General features: G+C 29.2%; 1 protein-coding gene across 2 annotated transcripts; it reads left to right on the forward strand.

Annotated features, from left to right (window-relative positions):
• Positions 1-1,232: 1,232 nt before the first annotated feature.
• LOC123296966 (sodium/potassium-transporting ATPase subunit beta-2-like) lies at positions 1,233-22,842 on the forward strand. 2 transcript variants are annotated; one of them, XM_044878713.1, is made up of 5 exons: positions 1,233-1,567; positions 18,867-19,127; positions 20,801-21,084; positions 21,173-21,341; positions 22,635-22,842. In XM_044878713.1, exons 1-5 carry the CDS (start codon positions 1,423-1,425, stop codon positions 22,736-22,738), a joined length of 963 nt encoding a protein of 320 aa, XP_044734648.1. In that variant the 5' UTR covers positions 1,233-1,422; the 3' UTR covers positions 22,739-22,842. The 2 variants fall into 2 exon arrangements, with proteins under 2 accessions (XP_044734648.1, XP_044734640.1); XM_044878705.1 differs by lacking the exon at positions 1,233-1,567 and adding an exon at positions 6,955-7,148.
• Positions 22,843-22,969: the final 127 nt, after the last annotated feature.

A 22,969-nucleotide genomic window follows, 5' to 3' on the forward strand; every position in this document is an offset into this window, starting at 1 on the left:
ATATTCATATATCTTCGCACAATACGATATCTAAAAACAAATTATGTAAAGGGTTTATTTTACTGAATGAATAAAAAAGTAAATTGAAGCCATATTCGGTACATTTTCCCTGAGTTACGCAGCGCCCTGGCAAAAGCAACTATACCAACTCTATCCTTAGCTAATTCCATTTTCCAGTTTTGATACGTATGGCATATGGGTTTATCCATTTTATTAAAGTTAAGTGTTTGTACCTATATTTTTTACGACTATTTACCTCCCCGATTCACAGTTATGGAACAAGGTAGCCCTTAGTTCGCCGTTGATAATAAATGTCATTTGCTTCTGAAAATATTTTTTTCTCAAAATGCTGGAAGCGTTGTGAACATGTAATGACTTATAAAATTTATACATTTAAGCAAAAAGTTAGTAATGCTTCAAGATTGACTTTTTCCAAACGGAGTACCTGTTGAAGGGAGGAAATGGACTGACATGCTGAAAATCTGTTCTTAACAAATCGATTGCTCTTTAGAAACTTAAAAATATTTTAGAATGGATGCTCAACTTAAATCCAAAAACAGAGAAGCATACTGATGGAGGTAAAGATATATGAACGAAATAGAATGTTCCAGAAAATTTTGAAGCTTTCGAGAAATTTTAAATTTTTCAGAAAACTTTAAAGAGAACAGTATCTAAATGTTCAAAATGGAAATTTAAACGATAAAAAGCCGTTTTAAAAAACATGAAATAATGTTTTAGTCATTGACGTTAGAGTTATAAAGTCAATGGTTTTAGTAGAAAGAAAACCAATTTTTTTTCGATTTATCTTTCTTAAAGAAGGTTGATATTTAAAATACGACTGATATTTTAAAATTTCCGTTTTTCAGGCGTCGTTTTCGAATAAAATTTTGGAGTGAAACATTGCCCCTATAGAATTCATTCATATTCAGAGGTAAAAAGCGTCTTTGTAATGAGAATATTAAAAGGATATAGAGACTTCTTGTTCACCTATATATTTAAACATTTAGAAATACACTGAACAAAACTTGAAATAATTTATAATGGACTGGACTTATCCTCTAAAAACATTTTGAATATAATTCATTCCATACCGAATTAATATTAAGTATAATACTTATAATATAATAATGTACCTAATAAGGGGGAATTAATCGTTTGTCGTCATTTTACCTTCAAACGCCGTTAATCTATTTAGTGTTGTAACGGATTGTTACAATACTACCACTGAGTATAACACTATATACGTATAAACTCTAGTTATTTAGTTGATGTTAACTTCGAATATATATTATTGTTACAAAAGCTTTCGATTTCGACTTCATTCACTATAATAAAGATCTTTTCTAGTAATTTATTTTAATTCAGTGAAGTAGTGATTTTTTGTGTTTATTTTTTTGTGTGTTTTTTGTGAATTTCGATAAAATGACGGGCAGTATTAAACCAGAAATTAAAGACAATTATTCATTTTATTTAAGACCTGAAGAGAGAAGTTCATGGCAAACGTTTAGAGAATTCTTATGGGATCCAAAAGAGAAAAAAGTTTTTGGGCGGACAGGATCCAGTTGGTGTAAGTTTTACATTATTACTTAAATTTTGTTCTTGTTGTATTTAAGTTTCTGTTGTGGCTTTATTAGCTTTTTACAAACACAACACGGAGTTTTGTATGAGTATTGAAAATTTTTTTGCAAATTTGTTTCTTGGTTTTTTTAAGAGATCGATGAGATATACAAAAGCCCATAGATTATAGATAAAAAATTGGTATTTTATGTTATGAAAACCTGCTAGTTTTAAATGTAGTCGTTTCAGTGCGAAAGCACTTTTGGTATTTAATTTTGTTTAATTGCAGAGATTATGTATACCAAATTTTAGGGTAGATCAACCTAAGATTTTTTGCACTCGCTAAAAAATGGCACTTTATTCATGAATCCCTTAAGAAAATCCAAAGATCCAAATAGACATGATGTAGATTATATATGAAAAAGAAAATAATAATTCATCAAGATAAAAAAAAGCTCATATATGGTACTAGCAATAACCCGCCCGCTGCGCTGGGCGATCTCATTTATAACAACATGAATAAAACTCTATATAAGTATATGTTACTTTTTATTATGAAATGATAACCTACTAGATTAATAACCCGCTTCTTTGGGTTTAAAAGTATATGGATGTTATATTCTGACGTATGAGCTACATTATTGTAAAGTTTCATTAGAATCCATACAGTAGTTTCCGAAATCGTCCAGCGAAGGGGGCGGGTATTTGCTAGCATCTTTATAAATTATATTCTATGTTATATTCTGACGTACCTATGAGCTATACATTATTGTAAAATATCATTAAAATCCAATCAGTAGTTTTCGATTAGGGATGCTAGCTTGTAATTTATAGCCTTCCTTGACCAATGGGCTGCAAAACTTTTTTTGTGAATATAAAGATATATACTTGATACTGATTAGAAAATTTATTTATGAATTTTATACATTACTAGATGACCTCGTGAACTTCGTTTCACCCACAATTTATTTGATAAGCGATTATTAATATTAATTAACCTGATACTCCAATTCATTAATAGCTATAGGTACTATGTTTAGCCCACCCGCTCACCCAAAATTCTAGAGACTCCATTGAGCTTTATCAAGTTCAGAATTTGATAGTTTAGCTAATTTCTCCCAAACAAAAATTCAAATAAAATTAGAAAATAAGAAAAAAATGTTTCAAATATATATGTCAGCGTAAGATTGTATTTTCCGTCAGATTGTAAAGGGGTTACAGAAAATTTCAAATTCCGAATCCAAATTCCATTCCAAACAGCGATAGATCAACACCTACATTAACAAAAATCAGCTCATTGCCTTATCTTTTGTTGATTTGGGTCGAGTTAGAACGACTTGAGATAGTTTTTGACCTATTTTTGGGAATATAAATTTACAATTTTTCTAGTTAGTTTACAATCTGACAGAAATTAAATCTTACATTAACATATCTAATAAATATCGCAATATAATTTTATAATTTAAAGCAAAAAAACAGGTTTTTATTTTATTTTATAGGTATAATACATCCCTTTATAGAAAAATAAAAATAAGGTTCACACCTGCTTATGGTATAGTTTTACCCCCAGTTTGATAGCTTGTTCAAAGTAAAATAAAAGAAGAGTACAGTAATCGCGAAAAAATTCAGAAAAATAGGCCCACAAAATGTTTAGCGTCTGATATAATACAAAATTATTAATTGTTATAATAATATTTTCACGTAATATTTTCTGTATTGTTTAAATTATTAATTGCATTTAGCTTGTTGTTATTTATTTTTGTATTTTTTAATCTTTAAAGGGGGATCAAGAAAATCGATTTAAATAATTCTCATGAGTCTCATTTCACCACAATATAAATACTTATTTATATTTACGTGATGTAAATAGTAAAAAATAAAAATTAAATTGAATTATTTTGAATAAAACGCAGCTTAAAAACAACATCGCACAAATTAGATGTAGTCTGCATTTCGGTCAAACTTTTTCAAATTTTGGGGAATGATAGTTTAAGTCATTCTTAATAAAAGTTCCCATGGTCGCAAGTCATGAAAATGGCAGAATTTAAAATTATCGCTAAATTAAAATTGGAAAATGTACTCATTTGTATAAAAAAAATTATTGTAATTTAATTGTCAAAAATCATGTTAGATATATGTAGCTGAAAATATTGATCTTAACAACTCATATTATTGATCCACTGAACATTTAACACTGCTTCTTCTTTGAATTTCGTAACATATTAAAAAAAATAAAAAAAAATAAAAATTAAAAAACAACAGCCTTACATTAAAAAACACACGTATGCATGAAGTTATACATATCTGTATATGCATTTGCCTATACACACATAAGCATTTATTATACAAATAAGTACATTTTCCAACTTTAATTTAGCTATAACTATCATTCCCCAAAATTTGAAAAAGTTTGACCTAAATGCAGATTACATCTAATTTGTGCGAGGTCTTTTAAAAATATCGCTAACAACCGACATGTACGAATTTTTATTTCTTTCATACCTTAATATCAATTGTTTCGAACCGGTGATTAGTTAGAGAAGATTATTTTCCTTTATTGATTATCTACTCTATTTATGTTTAGCTAGGATGTGGCTCAAAAATATGGAGGACTCTTGTGAATAAATCATAGAATAATATTAGTTACATACCTGCAGAGATAATAATAATAAAATTGAAAAAATCAATTTAACTGTAATTTGAAATGCTATATAAATCTTTAAAAGATAGAAATAGGTAAGCCCCGCCCTTCCTTTCGGAACGTCTTATCATCAAAGAAAAAGAACTTCCATATTTCGAAGTCTTATTAATGCTTTCAGTAAATAAAAATGTAAAGTATTTAAATGTTCGAATTCACTAATAACTCGCAAACTATTCCATCCACAACAAATGACCCGCGGACTAATTCACAAGCATAACAATTCGCCCAAAAATCAAATCTCGACTCCACTAGAGACATAGCTTACTCGTGGAGTGGGCTTCATCACATGATTCAAAGGCCAAAAATTCACATACCCATGGTAACTCGACTCCATTAGAGTAATGACCAACCTTTAGAACACCTATAAATATTAATTACAAGGCTAACCCAAGGGCCAAAAAATACGCAGATCTATGCGAAATCTTCCCATTAGAGCCATGACTAATCCGTAGAACACCTATGAATATTAATTACAGGGTTAATGCAAAAGCCAAAAGCCCCGTAGACCCGTGTTTACGAGAAAACGGTACTTTAAATAATACTGGCAAATATTCAAATTTGAGTGAGTGTAATCTCAATTAATTTATTTTCGGAACTCGGGTGTTCGGGTGGTTTGTCACAGGTGAATAACCGCGGATTATTTGCCCGCGAGTTGAATAGAAAGGACATCAAATTAAAAAATGTAACAAATATTCATTGCAGAAATATATATAATACATTCGTTAACACGAAAATCGAAAACGAAGTGTAACAGTAAGATAAAATTTTAACAGCTTCACGAACTAAAGAGCAACTTCAGTTTGTGAACTAATTTGATTAATTTTTTTTAATGACACTAAAAATAAAACATTTCTTATTAAAAAATAAACAACTTTTTTGTAAACAAATATACTTAAATATGCACAGTATTATAACAATAAGCCATGTTGATTGTTATATCTCTAGTTTAATACTCGAATTCTTTTTAATTTTACTCCCCAAAAAATTAATAATTAAACTAATGAATGCGTTTGTTGATATAGTCAAATAAAACATGTTTATTTATTTTAACATAGGCAACTTATATAACATGCGTGTATACATAATATGCATAAAAATTATTTGGTATCTTTATCTAATTAAATAAAAGTTCAAATGTCGAACTCATTTTATTCATTTACCTGTTTCTACTAACACACAATACAGGATATTAGTCATGAGCTCTCGCGACACATGCAGTGCATACAATCCACGTTTGTAGACATTATACGTATATAATTTCTTGTTAAATTACAGTATGATTCATTGATATTGCGTTATGAGTAATACAAATAGAAGTAGTAAATGTAAATTACTAAAACTGATTATTTTTTTAAAACATAAATTTCTTGAAATAAGAATGACAGATTATTTTAATGAATCGATACAATTATTTCAATTTTCAAATAGATATTTGTCGCTTAGGATTGCCATCTGCTCGGGCCTTGCCCGGCAGTGATAGGCTTAGAAGGTTTAGCCGTGTGGCCGAGTTTTTGAAAATTTTGCCGAACCACCGCTTGCTCAGGGTCGAAAAAGTAAAAATTAGCATTATGATTGCTGAATCGCCACCACGATGGATTTGACCTCAACAACTAGTGAGAATTGATTTTGTTCATGATTTTAGTTTATAGGACTTTTCAGCTTATTTTGCTGGTATCACGGTAATAAGTCAGTTGTAAAACTTTTATATTCCTTCTATTTAAGTCACGTTCTTGTAGAATTTTCATGTTTGTTCGTTTTGTTCATACTTTGTTCGAGTCATGCTTGTGTAAAATTTTTATATCTGTAACTTGTAATTAAATGTTGATAGATGATTAAGGATTTATGCCAAAACCAACTTACTTATAGTTTTCGTGCAAAATGATGCTCAAAATGTACAAATTTCTAATATATTCATATTACCTCATAGTTATAGCTTTGATGTAGTTGAAATAAATTAAAGATGACAAAATTGGACTTTTTTGAATTTCCTGTCTCTCAATGCAATACCCCCCTCCTCAACACCTTCTTCATAGTGTGCCGGGTAAGAGACCTGACCCAGGTTTCAGCCCTATTACCGCTAGGGGTTATTCATAAAATGCGTCACGCAAACAGAGGGAAGGCATCGCAGTTTGTTTCCAATTTAATTTTAAATTTTGTAAAAGAATTAAAAAATAGTTTGTGTTAAATATTTCTAAACCCGAAATATTCATTGAATATCTCTATCCATTGAAATATGATTTTGAGTTTTGGCTGCTTTTTGGTCCGTTGAATGAACGTAATAGATGTTTGATATTAGCTTGTAATAATTAATTAAAGTAAATAGTAAAGACCAAACTTCACCTTAAATATTCTTAAAAATAATGCGATTAAAGATACTGGTTTGTAAGTTCTCGCAGTACGTTTACAAAATTATAATATTCAAATATTAAGAAGTAACACAGTAGGGTCAGAATATATGAACACATCTGTAGTAAATAACATTATTAACATTTGTTGGGTTGCTGACCAAGCCTAGTTTTCCTCTGAGTATGTCTTGTATACTTTTTACAACGTTTTTATACTCGGTGTTTGTAGTATATTGTGTGGACTTGTTACTATAGTTTTAAAGAAATATTTTTTGAGTGAATTTTATAACTAAAACATATCTATTTATTTTTTTTAATTAACAGTGCCTTTTATTTTGATTATGCGTTTTATATAAAAGTAAAAAAAAAAGTTTTAAAAAGTTTTTTCATATATAAAATTATGGCAGTAACAGTATATTCTGAAGAAAAGAAAGATGATGAATGTCGTTTAAAACCAGTAGAGTTACCATTTCGTGAAAAATTTAGTAAATTTTTGCATGATCCCGAAGAAAACACATATTTTGGCCGAACAATTGTTAGTTGGGGTAAATATAACTTTTTGTTTTGAAACTTTTTATTTACTAACACGATGAGTATTACCGTTAGTGCAGGTATTATTTAATTTAAAAAGATTCCTCATGCAACACGCCCGTGTTTTAAATTACAGGTTTACACTTTAAATTTAGTTTTACAAAGTTTTTTGTTTTCAAATTAATATTTGGCGGGTATTTAATAAATCAACTTTTCTTTTTTGGAATTTCATACATTCTTTATTCGAAAATATTATTATTATTATAAAATTAAAAGATTTTTTTGTTTTTAAACCTACCTTCAATACTACCTAATAGTAAAAAATAATTTTTTTCCTTAGTTGACTTTAAATTAATTTTCCAAATTTTTTCTAAGCAAATGGAAAATTTTATAATTTTATTATACAGTGAGTCATAAAATTATGTTTCATTCAATAAAATAAATAATGTAATGATTATGCATTAAATTTGAATAAAGTTTATTATGAAAAAAAATCTGATAATACTCCTCGCAGTCGATGGATGTCCAGAGCTGCTCCTAAATTTTTTTTAATCTATTTTTATACGCTGAATTATATTTTCGAAGGCGATTGGCTCTAAACTTCGTCCAAATATTGTTTTAAAAATTTTTGTAAACAAATAAGAAACTATTAAAGAAAAGTATTTTTAACATTTAATAATTAAGGCTTTAGGATGTAATAACCTGTAAACACTCTTCAGGATTTTGCTAAGCGAATAAGCTATGTTAAATGATTATTTTTGTAAGCTCATAAATTTAATAATTTAGGATTATTTTTCCTTTATAAATTATTGGAATGAGTATTGTGTTTAAGACACCTTTTTATTATTTACTGAGAAAATTCTCCACTATTTAAAACTCTGCTATAGAAATCATACCAATCAAGATGACGTATCGTAGAGTCAATTTGTCTTGTTTCACTTTTGTTCTTTCGATTTTCGTTTTTTACCAGGTATTTATTTACCAAATTAATTTGTTAATTATTTGGTAAAGGTGGCTTCTTTATTAGAGGGGGAGAAACGACCATTGCTCCTACGGTTGGTTCTCTAATAAGAATAAAATTAAGATCTTAAGTTTTGATCCTATTTTTCGAAAATTAAAAGTCTTATGATCTTTTTTATTACTATTTTAGAAGGAATCTCAAATTAAATGTTACAAAATACCAACCATTTTGACTCCCTTTCTTTTAACTTGTAGTGTTTACGTACCTGCTGAAAAAACTTTATCTACGACATTGCAAAATGACCAGGTATATGTACAGGGTGGGCCATTTTAATCAATGTATCAAAATATTTCGGAAGAGAGTTCTTTTTTCTTAATTTTGTGCAAGGAATTTTACATTAATTCTTTCGCAATTCTTAATTGTTTTTGTATCGTATTTTGGTTAACCATCATTTATCTATCCACAGGGGCGGATTGTGAATTTGTGGAGGCTTGGGCTAATACTTCCCAGGGTCCACAATAATTTTTTTTTCTGATTTCAAAATCTTTTTCCTGGTTTTGCGATTTTCTCTGCCTTCGGACATAATTGACAGTTACATTAACAAAGTTAATTGATCTGAGGTTTGCCAACCAGATTTATCTCAGGTTTGCCAACCTTACGATCGGTTTTTTTTTAAATTTTAGATTTGTTTTTCTCAATATTATCTATTGTTTTAATGGAGGCTGTGGACTTTTTAAACTCGTAGAGTCCTGGGCTTCATTTCAAAAGGCATTTATGTAGAGCCGCTCCTGTCTATATATGGAGGGCCAGAATAGAAAATTTTTCTAAATTTTAAACTTTTTTTAAATTATAACTACTGTTTGTTAATTTATGATTTATAAGAAAATTTATAAATATTAGTTGCATTTTGAAGGAGCCTGAAAGTCGAGGCCTTTAAATTCAAGTTTTTGGTAAGAATCTCCCTTCGAGTAAAACAACTTTTATTTGGTTCTTTTTTTCTATAAACGAATAATTGAAAAAATATCCAGCTAGGGAGATTTAAGCGGGACACCCTATAAAATAATTACAATGAAGTTGTAAACTAAGGAATAATATTCTCTGCGTTTAGGGAGTAGACGAATGTCTCCGTGTTAAATATTTTGGTAGATAATATTTCAATTGTGTTTAACATTTTAAATGAGTCTAAACATTAAAGAAATATAATAGACATGTACAAAGAAAAATTAATTAAATTTTAAAAATTGAGACGTGTATAATTACTTACTTCAAATGTAACTTAAATCTTATTTACTTTTGTTGATATGAGACATATTTAATATGAAAATGGATATGCTTTCAAATTCAATTAAAATAAAGTTTTTAAAAGAAAAATTGCAAGATAAATATTTGTGACCCATGGCATTATGCTAATGAAATTTTATTGAAGCAATCTATGTATTTATACCCTAAATATATAATATATATGAGAGTATATTAAGTTTAGTCATATATCAAACTTTATTTAATTTTTGGCCTATTTCTCTGTCACCAACTTATAGATGGAAAATGCCTGAATCTAGAAAAGAATTGATTTAAACAAGTCTCGATATTGGCCTAATATTGAATATTCGATAAGTTTATATATCGTAAATTATTAATTTTGTAAATCCGGACTTGATCGATTCTCCGTGCGGTGGCGTTACTAAAGCGATGTGTTGACGCCACTAGCGTTTGAATTTATAGTTTAGAAAAAGCATTTTCAATTGTAAAAATTACATGAAAAATCTTCTTTTTTTTTAAATTTTGTAATTTATAGCAATATTTTTAAAAATAAAATTAAAAGACATTCAACTTCTCTATTACATATAGGTAATTACGTTTGTAATTCCAATTCAACTGCTATCAGAAATTATAGCGATCGAACACTATATGCCCTTCAGAGAATACTTTATTATTTAATTTTTAGCAATACAAAAAGTATGAATTGTAAAAATGGATAATAGCAAAATTTTCGGTCAAGTGGTTTTATACGAAAGCAAGAGAGATGCAGTACACGATTCCTGTACTATATAGATTTTTTTTAAATCTCTCTCATCTATTGTAACTTTGAATTTTACAGGCCTAGGTGAGGATTACGTGGGCAAAAATTTCGTACATTACTAGAGATTTCTCTAATAACAGAAACCTAAAATCCTGTACCTTATGCGAAAGGTGTTTGTTTTTTGTTCTACAAGCCTCAACCATTTAATTACTTGTCAAGTGCATTTTTGTGTAACCACATAAGATGATAAGAACTATGTATTTTAAATTTTTGTAAAAATATTTTGAAAACAATTGAAAAATAAACTATTGTAAAATGGCTAACATTTTAATGGCTAGCGGCTACCTTGAATTAATTGCCTTTAAGTAAATATAATAAAATTTTCCATAAATAATTTCCATTATTTTAAACTTTAAACACACAATCAATAATTCATAAAATATTTTTTTACTTGCAAAAAAATTTGTTCTATTTTACTACTGTTATTAACTTTTGAAGGTTTTATCAGTTGGAGATCAGATAACACATCAATCGTCTTATTATTAATTTATATAAACAATAATCTATTATTTTTATAAAAGTTTGTTTATATAATTTATTGCGCCTAAGGGTGCTTTCATACATGTTGGAAAACTGAAGTCAATGCCAAAGTGTATTTCTTTCACATGCAATAATAACACAAGTCTGCAAAAACTTTTTTTCAGCGGAATCGGGTGTAAATTGTAAGAATTAGGGTGCTGAATCAAAAAATAATATCCATTTCCTTTAATCCCGTTAGATTTTCTTGAAAAATTGGATTTTTGATTAATTGAAGCGGGGTTAGTATTACTAGTCGACAAGTTTAAATTGGTGAAATATAGAAATACTGGCCGTAAAAGTACGTGTGATAGCTCGTTGGATTCGGAATAATGTCTAGAAAAATGTACCCGAAGCATTTTTACACACATTGTAAAAGTTAGAAATTATTTCATAAATATAAATATTTAAAAATTATTAAAAAACATTATTAAAGGAATGCTCGCCCGCGTGGCAGGCGAGCATTTTACCACTGCACTGAATCAACGATGAAAGATATATGATCTTCCGATATTAGGCAAACATGCGATATTTAGATGCTCTCTCTAATAATTGTGAAGCCGCATAGTAATGTTTTGGAAGCTAAGACTTCCTGTTTAAAGTATAGCCGATAGCATAATAAAAATTGCTAAAGTTAAACCGGCATTTTTTTCCGTGTACTGTTAAATAAACATGTAAAAATAATTTTGCTCGTAGGTAGGACAAATGAAATATGATATTATAAGAACTAAATAAAAGGTGACAAGAAACACAGTATTAAACTTCTCGATAGACGTTTAATCTATGTTAGAAATCTTTTTATACATTATAGTTATTCAGTGAATACAATCAGCTAGTTATATTATAAGGTATTATCTTTTCGCCACGGTGTACTACACTGAGTGTAGATAGAAAAGAATAGTGTTATTGACGAGTAATAAACTATCCTTTATTATCTTTCACTTAGTATAGTACACTGTGATAAAAAGAACATATGGGTTATGCAAACTAAAAAATAATAGGGAAACCACATCAGTGTTGAGTAGCGCCACCACTGTTGCATATATCTTGTTCGATTAATTACCCTATTAGCTATTTTATTGATTTCCAATATAAGTTTTCTTAGCATTTTTTAAAAGTAAATGTTACTGGGTTAAATTACTACAGATATTTAAAACAAGATTATTCAACCAACGTCTCATTTTTTACTTATAAGGGAAAATTTTGATATCATATAGAGTTTAAGTTTATCCAAGGTATACGTATATACAAAACTATAAGTTACAACCAAGTTTTTTTACTGATTACTGTAGTATTACTACTACTAATGAATACAATACAAGTAAGAAATGCACATCTATAGTAGGATGAATACATATATACATCCTTGCAGTAAAAATAATACTCTAAATGTCATATTTAAATTGTTATTTTATAGAAAGTAAATGGTGAATTATGGACCCTTTAAAACAAAAGATCCAAAGGCCGCCCGCGATTTTCTCAGAATTTCATTTTTTCGGCACTAAAACGGCACAAAATAACACACGCAATGTTATTTTATCACATACAACATGTTAAATATTGCCGTTGGAAATACTTACTAAATTTTACATTTACATAATTATCTTCTATATATATATCTATAAATATATAGGAGACTTTCTATAGATATAGATAGTCACTCATCACGATATCTCTGGAACTATAAGACCTAGAGACTTGAAATTTGGCAGGAATATTCCTTTTGCCAAGTAGAGGTCAGCTAAGCACGGATTTTATGAAATTCCACCCACAAGGGGGGTTGCGGGGGTGTTCATGAATAAAAAATTCATATTTTTAAATTATGGCTTTTAATAGTTCAAAACTTGGTCAGAATGTTTTAAATTACATTTAGAAATTTTTTTAACCTTCGGAGGGTAGAAAGGTGTAGCGAGAAAGTGGGAAGGAAATATCGAATATTTACAAATATACCTAAGTGGGGTATCAAATAAAAGAGCATGACGTGTACATTACAAAAATGTTATCCAACGCGAGGAAATGTGGAGGGAGGGGTGCAAGTGGGGATGTTGCCCAGCAAAGCGGGTATATTTTACGCCACGCAAAGCGGGCGGGTAACAGCTAGTATATAAATATATTAGTAGTTTCTAGAGAATTCAGACAAAAATATTTAATTTTTAATAACTGGCAAAAATGGCACGATTTTTGAAATACGTGACAGAACCCCGTATAATTTAACATCAGATTCGTATTCGGCGATCAAAAATACCTACTAGATGACAATTTTAAGCCAAAATTAGCTCTTCCAAAAATTTTGGGCTGTATATATGACCTAATCATATAGGGACCCTATGCCCCTATATGATTAGGTCAAGTTTGCTGAATGTTCCTTGGGGTCCTATAATCACAAAAAGTTCCATTGAAATCGGTGTTGTTTCCTAACTTTTCCATGCATCCTGGCTTATTAACTGCACTATAATTACACATTAGCATAAAAGAGTCCACCGTATAAATCCATTAAAAACCAATTCAGTTTTATTTTTATTTAAAGTTAATTTGCTATAGGTAATTGCATTTGTCCATTAGTTAAATTTAACTTAGATATTAAAAAGTGATCTAAAAATATAAGTAAAGTACATATTAGTGAAGCTTGGAGTTTGTTTGCATCATGATATGACATACTTAGTAATTTGATGATGGTGCTAAACATAGAAACTTTATTTGATGCATCATCATTACTTCGATACATCTGTTATTCTGTTATTATTATAAGCTACGCAGCTACGATATACGACAGAGATGGACACATTTGTAATATTTATTTTCTAAAACTTATTATAGAATATTATAACATTTAAGTTTTCCTAATATTAATAAGGAAATTTGTAGAACAATTAATTTGAACATGTGGATCCCATCTATCGATAAATATACTAGATGGCTTTAGTGGATCACTTAAAACAACGAGCGATCATTTTAGAGCGCTTTCCCCTACCAACAAAAAGATCGAAGTATGGCCACCAAGGTCAATTAATTATAAACATTTAACATGGGCGCTATAAAGCAAGTTAGCTGCGCCACTGGATCGATCTAAAATCGTAATATAATAAAAAATTGTGGAAACTTTAACTAAGTCATTTATTAAAATTAAAAGCACCATGTTTTTAATGGAGCACTCTTTATAACGCTCGTTCTTAAATCCGACTCAATTTTTCATAAATGTGTAGGTTTAGTATTACGTCAATAACTACAAACATTTTAATTATAAGATGATTAAAATGCATTATTGAATGAATAAAAGTGTCTTCCGATCAAATAATAATATTATACTTACATTTATACCGGCATCAAGGTAGCGTAGGAAGGGTGTACTACTACAGGAGATACGTCAATTTGTCTGGCCACCTAGAAAAATGTTTTTAACATAATTTAAGTATGCCATATAATGTTGAGTGGCCCGAGGGGTTACTGTGGCCGATTGTGGTCGGTGGATACTCTCAAATTTTTGGCATTTATTTTTGTCTTTTAAATCAGACGTTTGAGAGCGGGTGAATTTTCCAACACGCGCACAAAATAGTTATTTCGAAGAACAAAGAAAATTATATTAATTTTATAATAAAAAACTGTTCGCAGATTCTTTGCCTTATTTAAAACAAAAAAAATTGAAGTTTGATTACTCGATGGCTTCTGCACTTTTTTTAATTTAGATAACCAAAAACTATTAGAGAAATATTTTTCTTATTTATTGTATTTTAACGCTAAGATTGCAGCACCATGACTAAAAAAAATGTAAACCATACCTATTAGACTCAGCTGATTTTTTCATTGAATGAAAAGATAAAAGATATCTATTTCATTATACATGTTGTTATACATGTATCAATTTTTTTTTTACATATAATTTTATATTGTTTCATATAAATTTAGAACTTTAAATTTGTATGCGCCCTAACACCTGTAGTTATTTTTTCTATCGCTGGATAGAGCCTTTTTAGCATTAAAATCGCATATGCTGATAAAAATCTGTCCAGTCAACGCCTTGAGCATCTAGAGAGAAAATTTCGATTTTCATTTGTTTTCGAGTTTTTTTCTTCCAAATTCTGATTTTGAATAAATATAAAATTACATAGAAAACATCTGAGTGAATCCGCCGACCTCTATTGATTACGGGAATCCTTTTGGTCCAATGTTTATATTACTTCATAAGCGATTTTTAAAGTTTATTTACTATTGATTCCCTTTTAAAAATCCCTAAGATGACGACCTTTAGTTAAGCTCATTTTAGAATTCCAAAAATAATTCGGAGCGCCTCCAGCTTCTTTGATTATTATGTATGCTTGTCCCTAAAAAGTATTTTTAATTTAAACTAAAAAACGTATGCATATTAAATATGGTGGAAGCGATGGGAAAATCAAGGCATATAATAAACGTGCATTGTCACAAGAACTAAACGGGTGCCAAATTTCAGCCTAATAGCTTCAAGGGAGTAGGTGAAATATTGATTGTAAAATATGGCAATATTCTAGAGATCAAATTGAGTAACAAGCCAGATAATACATTTTCATTTCACTTTATATGACCATCATACATTAAAATAACGTAAGACGTTAGCAAATTAGCCAATCAATGTTAAATATTTTCAACTTTCAAAACTTAAGAGATATGATTGGCTTAACTGTTTATGTCTTACATTTTTTCGCGTATGATGGCAATTAGGTTGAATCATGTTATAATCTTAGAACTAAGCATTTTGTACCCTTTGTGAATTGAAGTTATAATGTTTACATAGGGTATACAAACAAAATTAAATTAACGGTATTAAAAAAAATATTTGAAATTTTTGTCGATAAATTAGTGCTAAAAGGAAAAAAAAAACATTGAATTTATTATTAAATTATGCTTAATTAAATAATAAAAAAAATAAGGAAACACCTAATTGAAACGGCTCCTATTTTTTTCGATGAAACATCGTGTAACAAGTGTGACATTGAAACCACCGCCTAATAACTATAAAAATAAAATAGTACAGTATAGTAGTCGAACAGACACACATAACTCAACTCGACTGACGATTTATATTCGTATAATATTATTTGTACATTGTAGGTAGGTTAAAACGTCATATAAAATGCTTATAATTCATATTAATTAATTAAATATACCACTGTGTTTTTAATAGGACACAAATAAAAAATTATGTTTTTTATCTGACTCATGTAATTATAATCTTTGTTGATTATATAATAATATTGATGTTATTATACGGATTATATCTCTGAATTCGGTTTAGCGCACCAAGCCGAATACTTTAAATCAGTAAATCTTTCAGGCAAAATGTTTACCTATTTCTAATTTAACAGTTTAAAATAGTTCAAATTTCACTTCTGGTTTTAGAGTCTATAACAAAAAAAGGCAAGCTCATCGAACACCTCAAAATTATAAAATGAAAATGGCTGAAAAAACGTGTTACGCCCGCCAGACTAGTAAAAAATTGTATATATTTCAATGATTTTTTTTAAAGACCTGCTTGAAATTTATTCAATTTGTAGTAAATAATGAACCATTTTTGAAAAAATTTGTCTGGCTGACAATTTTTGTTAATTAATACCTCCTTGGTTTAAAAGAAAAAAAAAAAGTTTAAGATATTTTCTATCTGTTATAACTTGTCTGGCTAACAATTTTTGTTAATTATTGAACATTCACGATAGAAAACTAACATCAGAATGACGTTACATCTTAACCAGACTTATCTGTCTATTTGGTAACATTAGTCTTTACCCAGGGGCCAGGTTTGCCAGATTATTCCGACAAAAAAGCGGTAGATGATACTTAACAAATAATAGATTCGGTAAAAAAAACGGTATATTTGCATTGAAACTTAAAAACTTCATAATTCGCAAAAAGAACTCCCAAAAATGCAATATAATTTAATTTTATTGATTATTATTACTATTTTATTTTGTTTCATTATACATTAAATCTGTCAAATTTGTCTATGTATATGGTCTTTACAGCACTATACAGACTGATTATTTATTTAATATTTAAAAAAAGCAATACGGTACCCAAAAAAATGTAAAACTAGGCTTGATATACCATAACAAAATTTGAAAGTGAAATTAAAAATGATTAAAAAACGAAAAAGTTATAAGCATTCAAAGATTGTTGCCCATCTTCTTTTAGCAAAATAAAGTTTTATTTATAATCTCTATGGTGAAACCGTGCAATGACGACACCAAACTATATTTTCCTTTTTGTTTAATTAGATATTTTAAACGTTCATATGTTGCAAACTAATAAAGATTTTCAAAAACCATTAAAGAAACGTGAAATTTTGAAGAAATTTTTCGAAATTCCACCCCAATTTCGAAATTTTACCTCTTTTTTGTAAATTGTTACATGATAGATAAGATTTAAGCTAGGAGTAAATCTTAGAATATGTCTATTATACGTTATAGTTTTAATAAACTTTATAATATTCCGGGCGACACTTGCTGTAGATGGCGAAAGTTTTTAATTTTTGTATTTAAATACTTAAAATCGCCCAGCGAAGCGAGCGGGAATAAGCTAGTATTCTATAAATATAATCAAAGGAACATAGTACAGAAAAAGCTTAGTTTTGAAGAATTATAAAACTAAATAAATTTTTTTTGTCTGTAGAATAAAATATTGATCGAGAAGCTAGTCAGTCGGGGAATGAACTTTTCTACACGAACATGCATAACGCGACGTCTGTTTTCTTTCGATCATGAAAACATTGTAATGAAATTTTTTTATATTACTTACCCCCTGTAGAATAAATATTAAAGGGCCATTCAACCGCCATGCCACCCTTACATATGTGTCTTGATGACGTGATAATTTACATTACGTTATATCTAATAATAGCTTTTACGGTAGTTATCTACTTTTTTTTATGTTTTCTAAAATAGATGCCAAATGTAGGTATCTGCCAATTATGATTATTTTTCATTCAGATTATTATTTATTCTTAATTTAAATAAAGTAGAGATGAAATGGATATCTGGTAACTGTCCGGTATCCGGCCTATCCGGCCCAATTCCGGATAATAAAATTTTAAAAAATTCTCATTATTTTACATCAGTTTATTTTAATAATCGCTCGTCAAAAATGTTTGTTTTATTAATTATTTTAGTACTCAAAATTAACAAATGGCAAATTGTGGTGAATTAATACCAAATTTTCCGCATTTGTGGGTAAGAGGCGGCTTCGCTTGACGTCGTATACCAGACCAGTGCCATGAACTTTACATGTGGAGTTGGATATAGTTTCATCTCCTTTCATTCGTTTAGCAGGCGAAGACGGTGATGATAGGTTACCGTCAGTCTGTTATCTTCACCACCTCGAGAAATTTGAACCCAACACATAGACATGCCGTGTACTTGTCATGTTATCGTGACTGTTTAAATCAAAATATTATTTAATTGGCGATCGTATTTTTGATGATGACATTTCTTGTTAATCAATCAAACATAAAACCACGGCGATAAGTAAAAAAAGTGGAACTATTATGAAGGATATCCGGCGCTCCGCCTTCGTATCTTGAAGAATATCCGGCCAAACCACTATCCGTTTCATTTCTACTAGTGAGCGCCAGAACTCAATCAATAAAGTCCTATTGCTCTCTCATTTAACGTTTCTTTTATTAAAAAAGGGTTTTTGTGTTTTTGAAAACGCGAAGTGTTCGGAAGTTTATACCCCCCAAAAAGGCACATCCTTAACACTCAACTTACACATAAATCTCTAACCCCGTAAATCATGAAAAATTGCGAAAATCATGATTTTATAGTATAAATAAGGAGGAAGAGAAGCTGAGACTAAGCTAAAACCACATAACAATTTCTAAAGGTGTATTTATAAATGATAATGGATACTGTCGGGTACCTGGACAGATTAAAATAATATGCATATTCGAATTTATAGATATTATTATTGACATTAACCTTACCTTGGAAATACGAATACCTATTTATTGCAAAATGTAGCAATATTAAATTAAAACATTGTTTATTAAACTATTCGTATTATAAATAATTTACCATATGGTTTAAACTATTTCTAATAAAATCTAGTAAAATAGACTATAAAATGATCATAAAATTACATTTTATTTATTAATTATTTAATTAGTAAAAATTATAAACAATAGAGTAATTTTAATTTCTTGTTTGTTTCCAGCAAAAATTGGCCTATTTTACTTAATTTTTTATGGATGTCTAGCAGCATTAGTAGCAATATGTATGTGGGTATTCTTCCAAACATTAGATCCACGTATACCAAAATGGCAATTAGATGAATCACTCATAGGGACAAATCCAGGACTTGGTTTCAGACCGATGCCTGTAGAAGCGGCAGTTGGATCTACACTTATTTGGTATAAGGGCACAAAAGTGGAAAATTATCAATATTGGAAAGATTCGTTAGAGAAATTTTTAAAAGGTATGTTTTTTATTAATTATTATTAAACTTTTTTTTGGAACAAATAAAAATAAAGGAAAAATTACAGGAGCTACGCCCGCGATAATGATTTATTTCATTGAAAACACCAACTTTTCTTCCATCCCTTGGACAATAAGGCAGCCTTTGGTCTCTAAACACGCACCTTACTGCGCTCGCAATTTAGAATGGGCATTAATTTAGAATGTATTAGTACTCGCTGTGCTCGGAACCTTTTACTCTCAAGGCTCTAAACTAGCAAGATGTTTCAATGCCTGTGTTCGCCGTTAAGTTGCACCGTCATTCCACATATCGATAAACCAATTTTTCTTTAAAATAAAGATGAACGCTCAGTTCGGAAAAACGCAGATGAAAATCCTTTACACAGATCTTTTTCATGCATATATCGGTGTGCGGCTAAACTACAGTAACGAGTAATCCAGTAGCAAAAAGCAAGTAATAATATTTGGCATCGACATAAAATATGAAAATAAGATCTTGAAGTGTTTAAAATAAATATTGAAAAATTTTCTGAATACGCACTTGGACTAACCGAATACTAATCAGGATATTGATGTAGTCACATGCAATTACGTAATTTGAACGCATATGGTTAAAAGTCATAGTGTGTAGTGATAATTTTTGATGAAAATAGATAATATATATACTGTTGTGCACATTCTTGGCTATTTTCCCATTGAGTTTGTATTTTGAATAGTTTATATTTAGATTTGTGAATAAAATTTAGTTTTATATTGTACAAAACATTTTGTTTTGAATAGAGAACAAATCAATTTATTAAATTTGTCATTACGAAAATCTTAATATCATAATGCAATAATAACCAGTAGTTTTTTCAGAAGTTTCTTAGATATCCTTTTTTGTCATTGTTTTTAAATTTTTACTACTCAATCCCTACCGATTCTTAATTTGATTTTTGAGATTAATATTACCTGTTATGTAGTTAAATCAAAAGTGGCATATTCTCTCTAATAGATAAAAGAGTAAATAATAATTTATAAACGAAAACAAACTAGAATAGAATAGAACTAGAATTTTTTTTTTTCGAGAATGTTTCACAAGTTGAAGCTACCTGCAAATTTTCAGCTCCCTATCTTTTATAGTTTTGAAGAAAAAAAGAACACCAAAATTTTTTCCTAATTTGCGCCCACACAGGTAAACAGTGATGTGCAAAAAAAAAATTTTACATATAAACTTTTGTTCTATTTCTAACGGCTTATACGATTTAAATTAACGTTTTATGTTGCTCATTTGCGAACTCAAACTCACTTTTTACGTCCTCTCAAAATTACAGCTTTATATCTTTTCGTTTTTGAATCACGTCACATCTCACGCAAACATTATATTCGACCTGGGCTTTTAGGTTCAAAGAAAAGCTCACTCTATAACTGGTTCGTGATATAAGAAAACTTTAAATTAGAAAGTTTTCCTTTATTAAAGTTAAAAAGGTAACATTTTTTCGAAAACCATCAAGCTTAGGAAACTGAATGCATTTTTTTTTTTCTGATCAATGTTGTTTGTATTTTTATAAAGACCATTTTTTTATTTAAAGTTTACCGTTCTAGACCATATAATTAATAAATTTTTTTTATTTCAACTATGAAAATGAATTATTTTTCTTCTATTAATTCCCATTTTATTTATATTATTTCCAGTATATAAGCAGCCGGGATTAAATCCAGGACGAGGTCAAAATATTTACAATTGTGATTACGATCAATTACCACAAAGAGGTCAAGTATGTAATGTGGATGTAAATAGTTGGGCACCATGTCATGTAGAAAATGAATTTGGATATCACAAATCATCACCATGTATTTTCTTAAAATTAAATAAAATTTATGGTTGGAGGCCGGAATTTTATAACGATACAAATAATTTAGATGAGCGAATGCCAAAAGCATTAAAACAATACATTAAAACTGTTCCATCAAAAGAGGTAAATACCTAAGAATTCTTCATCACAGTGTAAACTTTCAGAAAATTTAATTTAAGATGTCTATTATAAACCTTCTTTTATATTCTAGTTGAACACTATTTGGGTTAGTTGTGAAGGTGAAAATCCAGCTGATAAAGAAAATATAGGACCAGTTCAATATTATCCACGACAAGGTTTTCCTGGCTACTTTTTCCCATATGAAAATTCAGAAGGATATTTAAGTCCCTTAGTTGCTGTACAATTCACAAGACCAATTCGTAAGTATATATTTATTTATCATTTAATTAAATGATTATTTAAACATTCTAAACTAAAAACCTAATTAGTAAGTTAATTAAAATATTTAAGTAAATGGAAAAATTCATACTTATTAATTTTATAAAAATGAAAAGAAATCGAAAGCTAAATAAGCAAAGTACTAATGATGAGACAAGGAAGTGATTTATATGTACCACAGTCATGTATATGTCTCAATCCAAGCCGTTCAATTAACAGTCTAGCCTTTTTACTTAACAGCGCCGTGCAACTAGCGACCTAGATAAGCTAGGCAAATTATTTGGATCAAAATCGTTTAACTATTTGCCTAGCCTTGTCATTTAAATTTAGTTTACTTTCTCCCACCTATCTCTGAAACTAACATAGTGTCAATATGGCGCCAGCAACAAACAATATTAGTGGTGTTTCTCACAGTTTGATTACGTTAACGCAAAAGAAGATTAGAATGGAAAAGAGTAGTGACAAAAAGTTGGAAACATTCTTACTATTCAAAACTGGTTGTCACGGCAAGAGTTGCAGTACCCAGATACAAACTATGGCGACGGAATTTCAAAAAGTTCAATTTCTTTGAGAGATACTGTTGCAAGAGAAACATCTTTTAGTGACCAGGGAACGAAAAATTTAATTGTAGACCTGTTGTGAATCACTGCCATAAAAAAAGATGTGTTTATTTTAAAAACAAAGTTTTTTACTGGTCTAAATGCCATGGAAGTTTAGCTTGCGTCAACAAATAATATTTTAATTACTTACATGTGTACTTTGTTATTGAGCTACGCTATTTGATCTCATGATTACCAAATAACAATACGAATGGCCTAAGCATCAGCCAATCAGTTCATTAAATGTTGTATTAGATGCTACGGCTGAATATCATTCAGGCCACTAGTTGAATGGTATATCAGGATGTGTGTATTATCCCTACGCTATTCGCAAATATTGTTTATTGATAATTTGTATCAAATTTTAACTTTTTCATAAAATAGATTTGAAGATAATAATTTATGACAGACGGCAGACACGAAAATGATTCTATAATGATTCCGTTTTTCCTTCGGATGACGGAACATTAAAAATTAACAAGTGTTCATTTTAGGGCTCTAAAAATAGTGATGCTGCATGTTGTAAAAAAATTTTCAAATGCATAATAAAAATTTTAAACATACCCGGTTTGGTTGAGAAAAATTGGTCAATACCGGTAGAATATCTACGATAAATATAATATTCAATTGACAAACAGAAGATATAGAATATTAAATGTTTTTTATTTTTTTCAGCTGGAATTTTAATCAATATCGAATGCAAAGCATGGGCGAAAAATATTCATCATGACCGTCACGATCGATTAGGTTCCGTACATTTCGAGTTAATGATTGATTAGAGTAAACATAAAAAATGCCTATTGGGTGTTTGTTTATTGAGTACCTATACGTGTCTTAAAAAATTTGCGTTTAAAAAAAAATTGAGAAAGAAATCTCATGTATTTTAAATTATGTTGGTGCTTTCTTTGGTACATTAAAATTTACAAACAAACAAAAAACAAATGATGATCTGTTAGATTTTAGTGATTAAAAAATTTTTAGACACATTTTCAAATATTATAAAAAATATT

Source organism: Chrysoperla carnea, chromosome 1 (assembly GCF_905475395.1).
Source record: "Chrysoperla carnea chromosome 1, inChrCarn1.1, whole genome shotgun sequence".
NCBI classification, from domain to species: Eukaryota; Metazoa; Arthropoda; class Insecta; order Neuroptera; family Chrysopidae; genus Chrysoperla; species Chrysoperla carnea.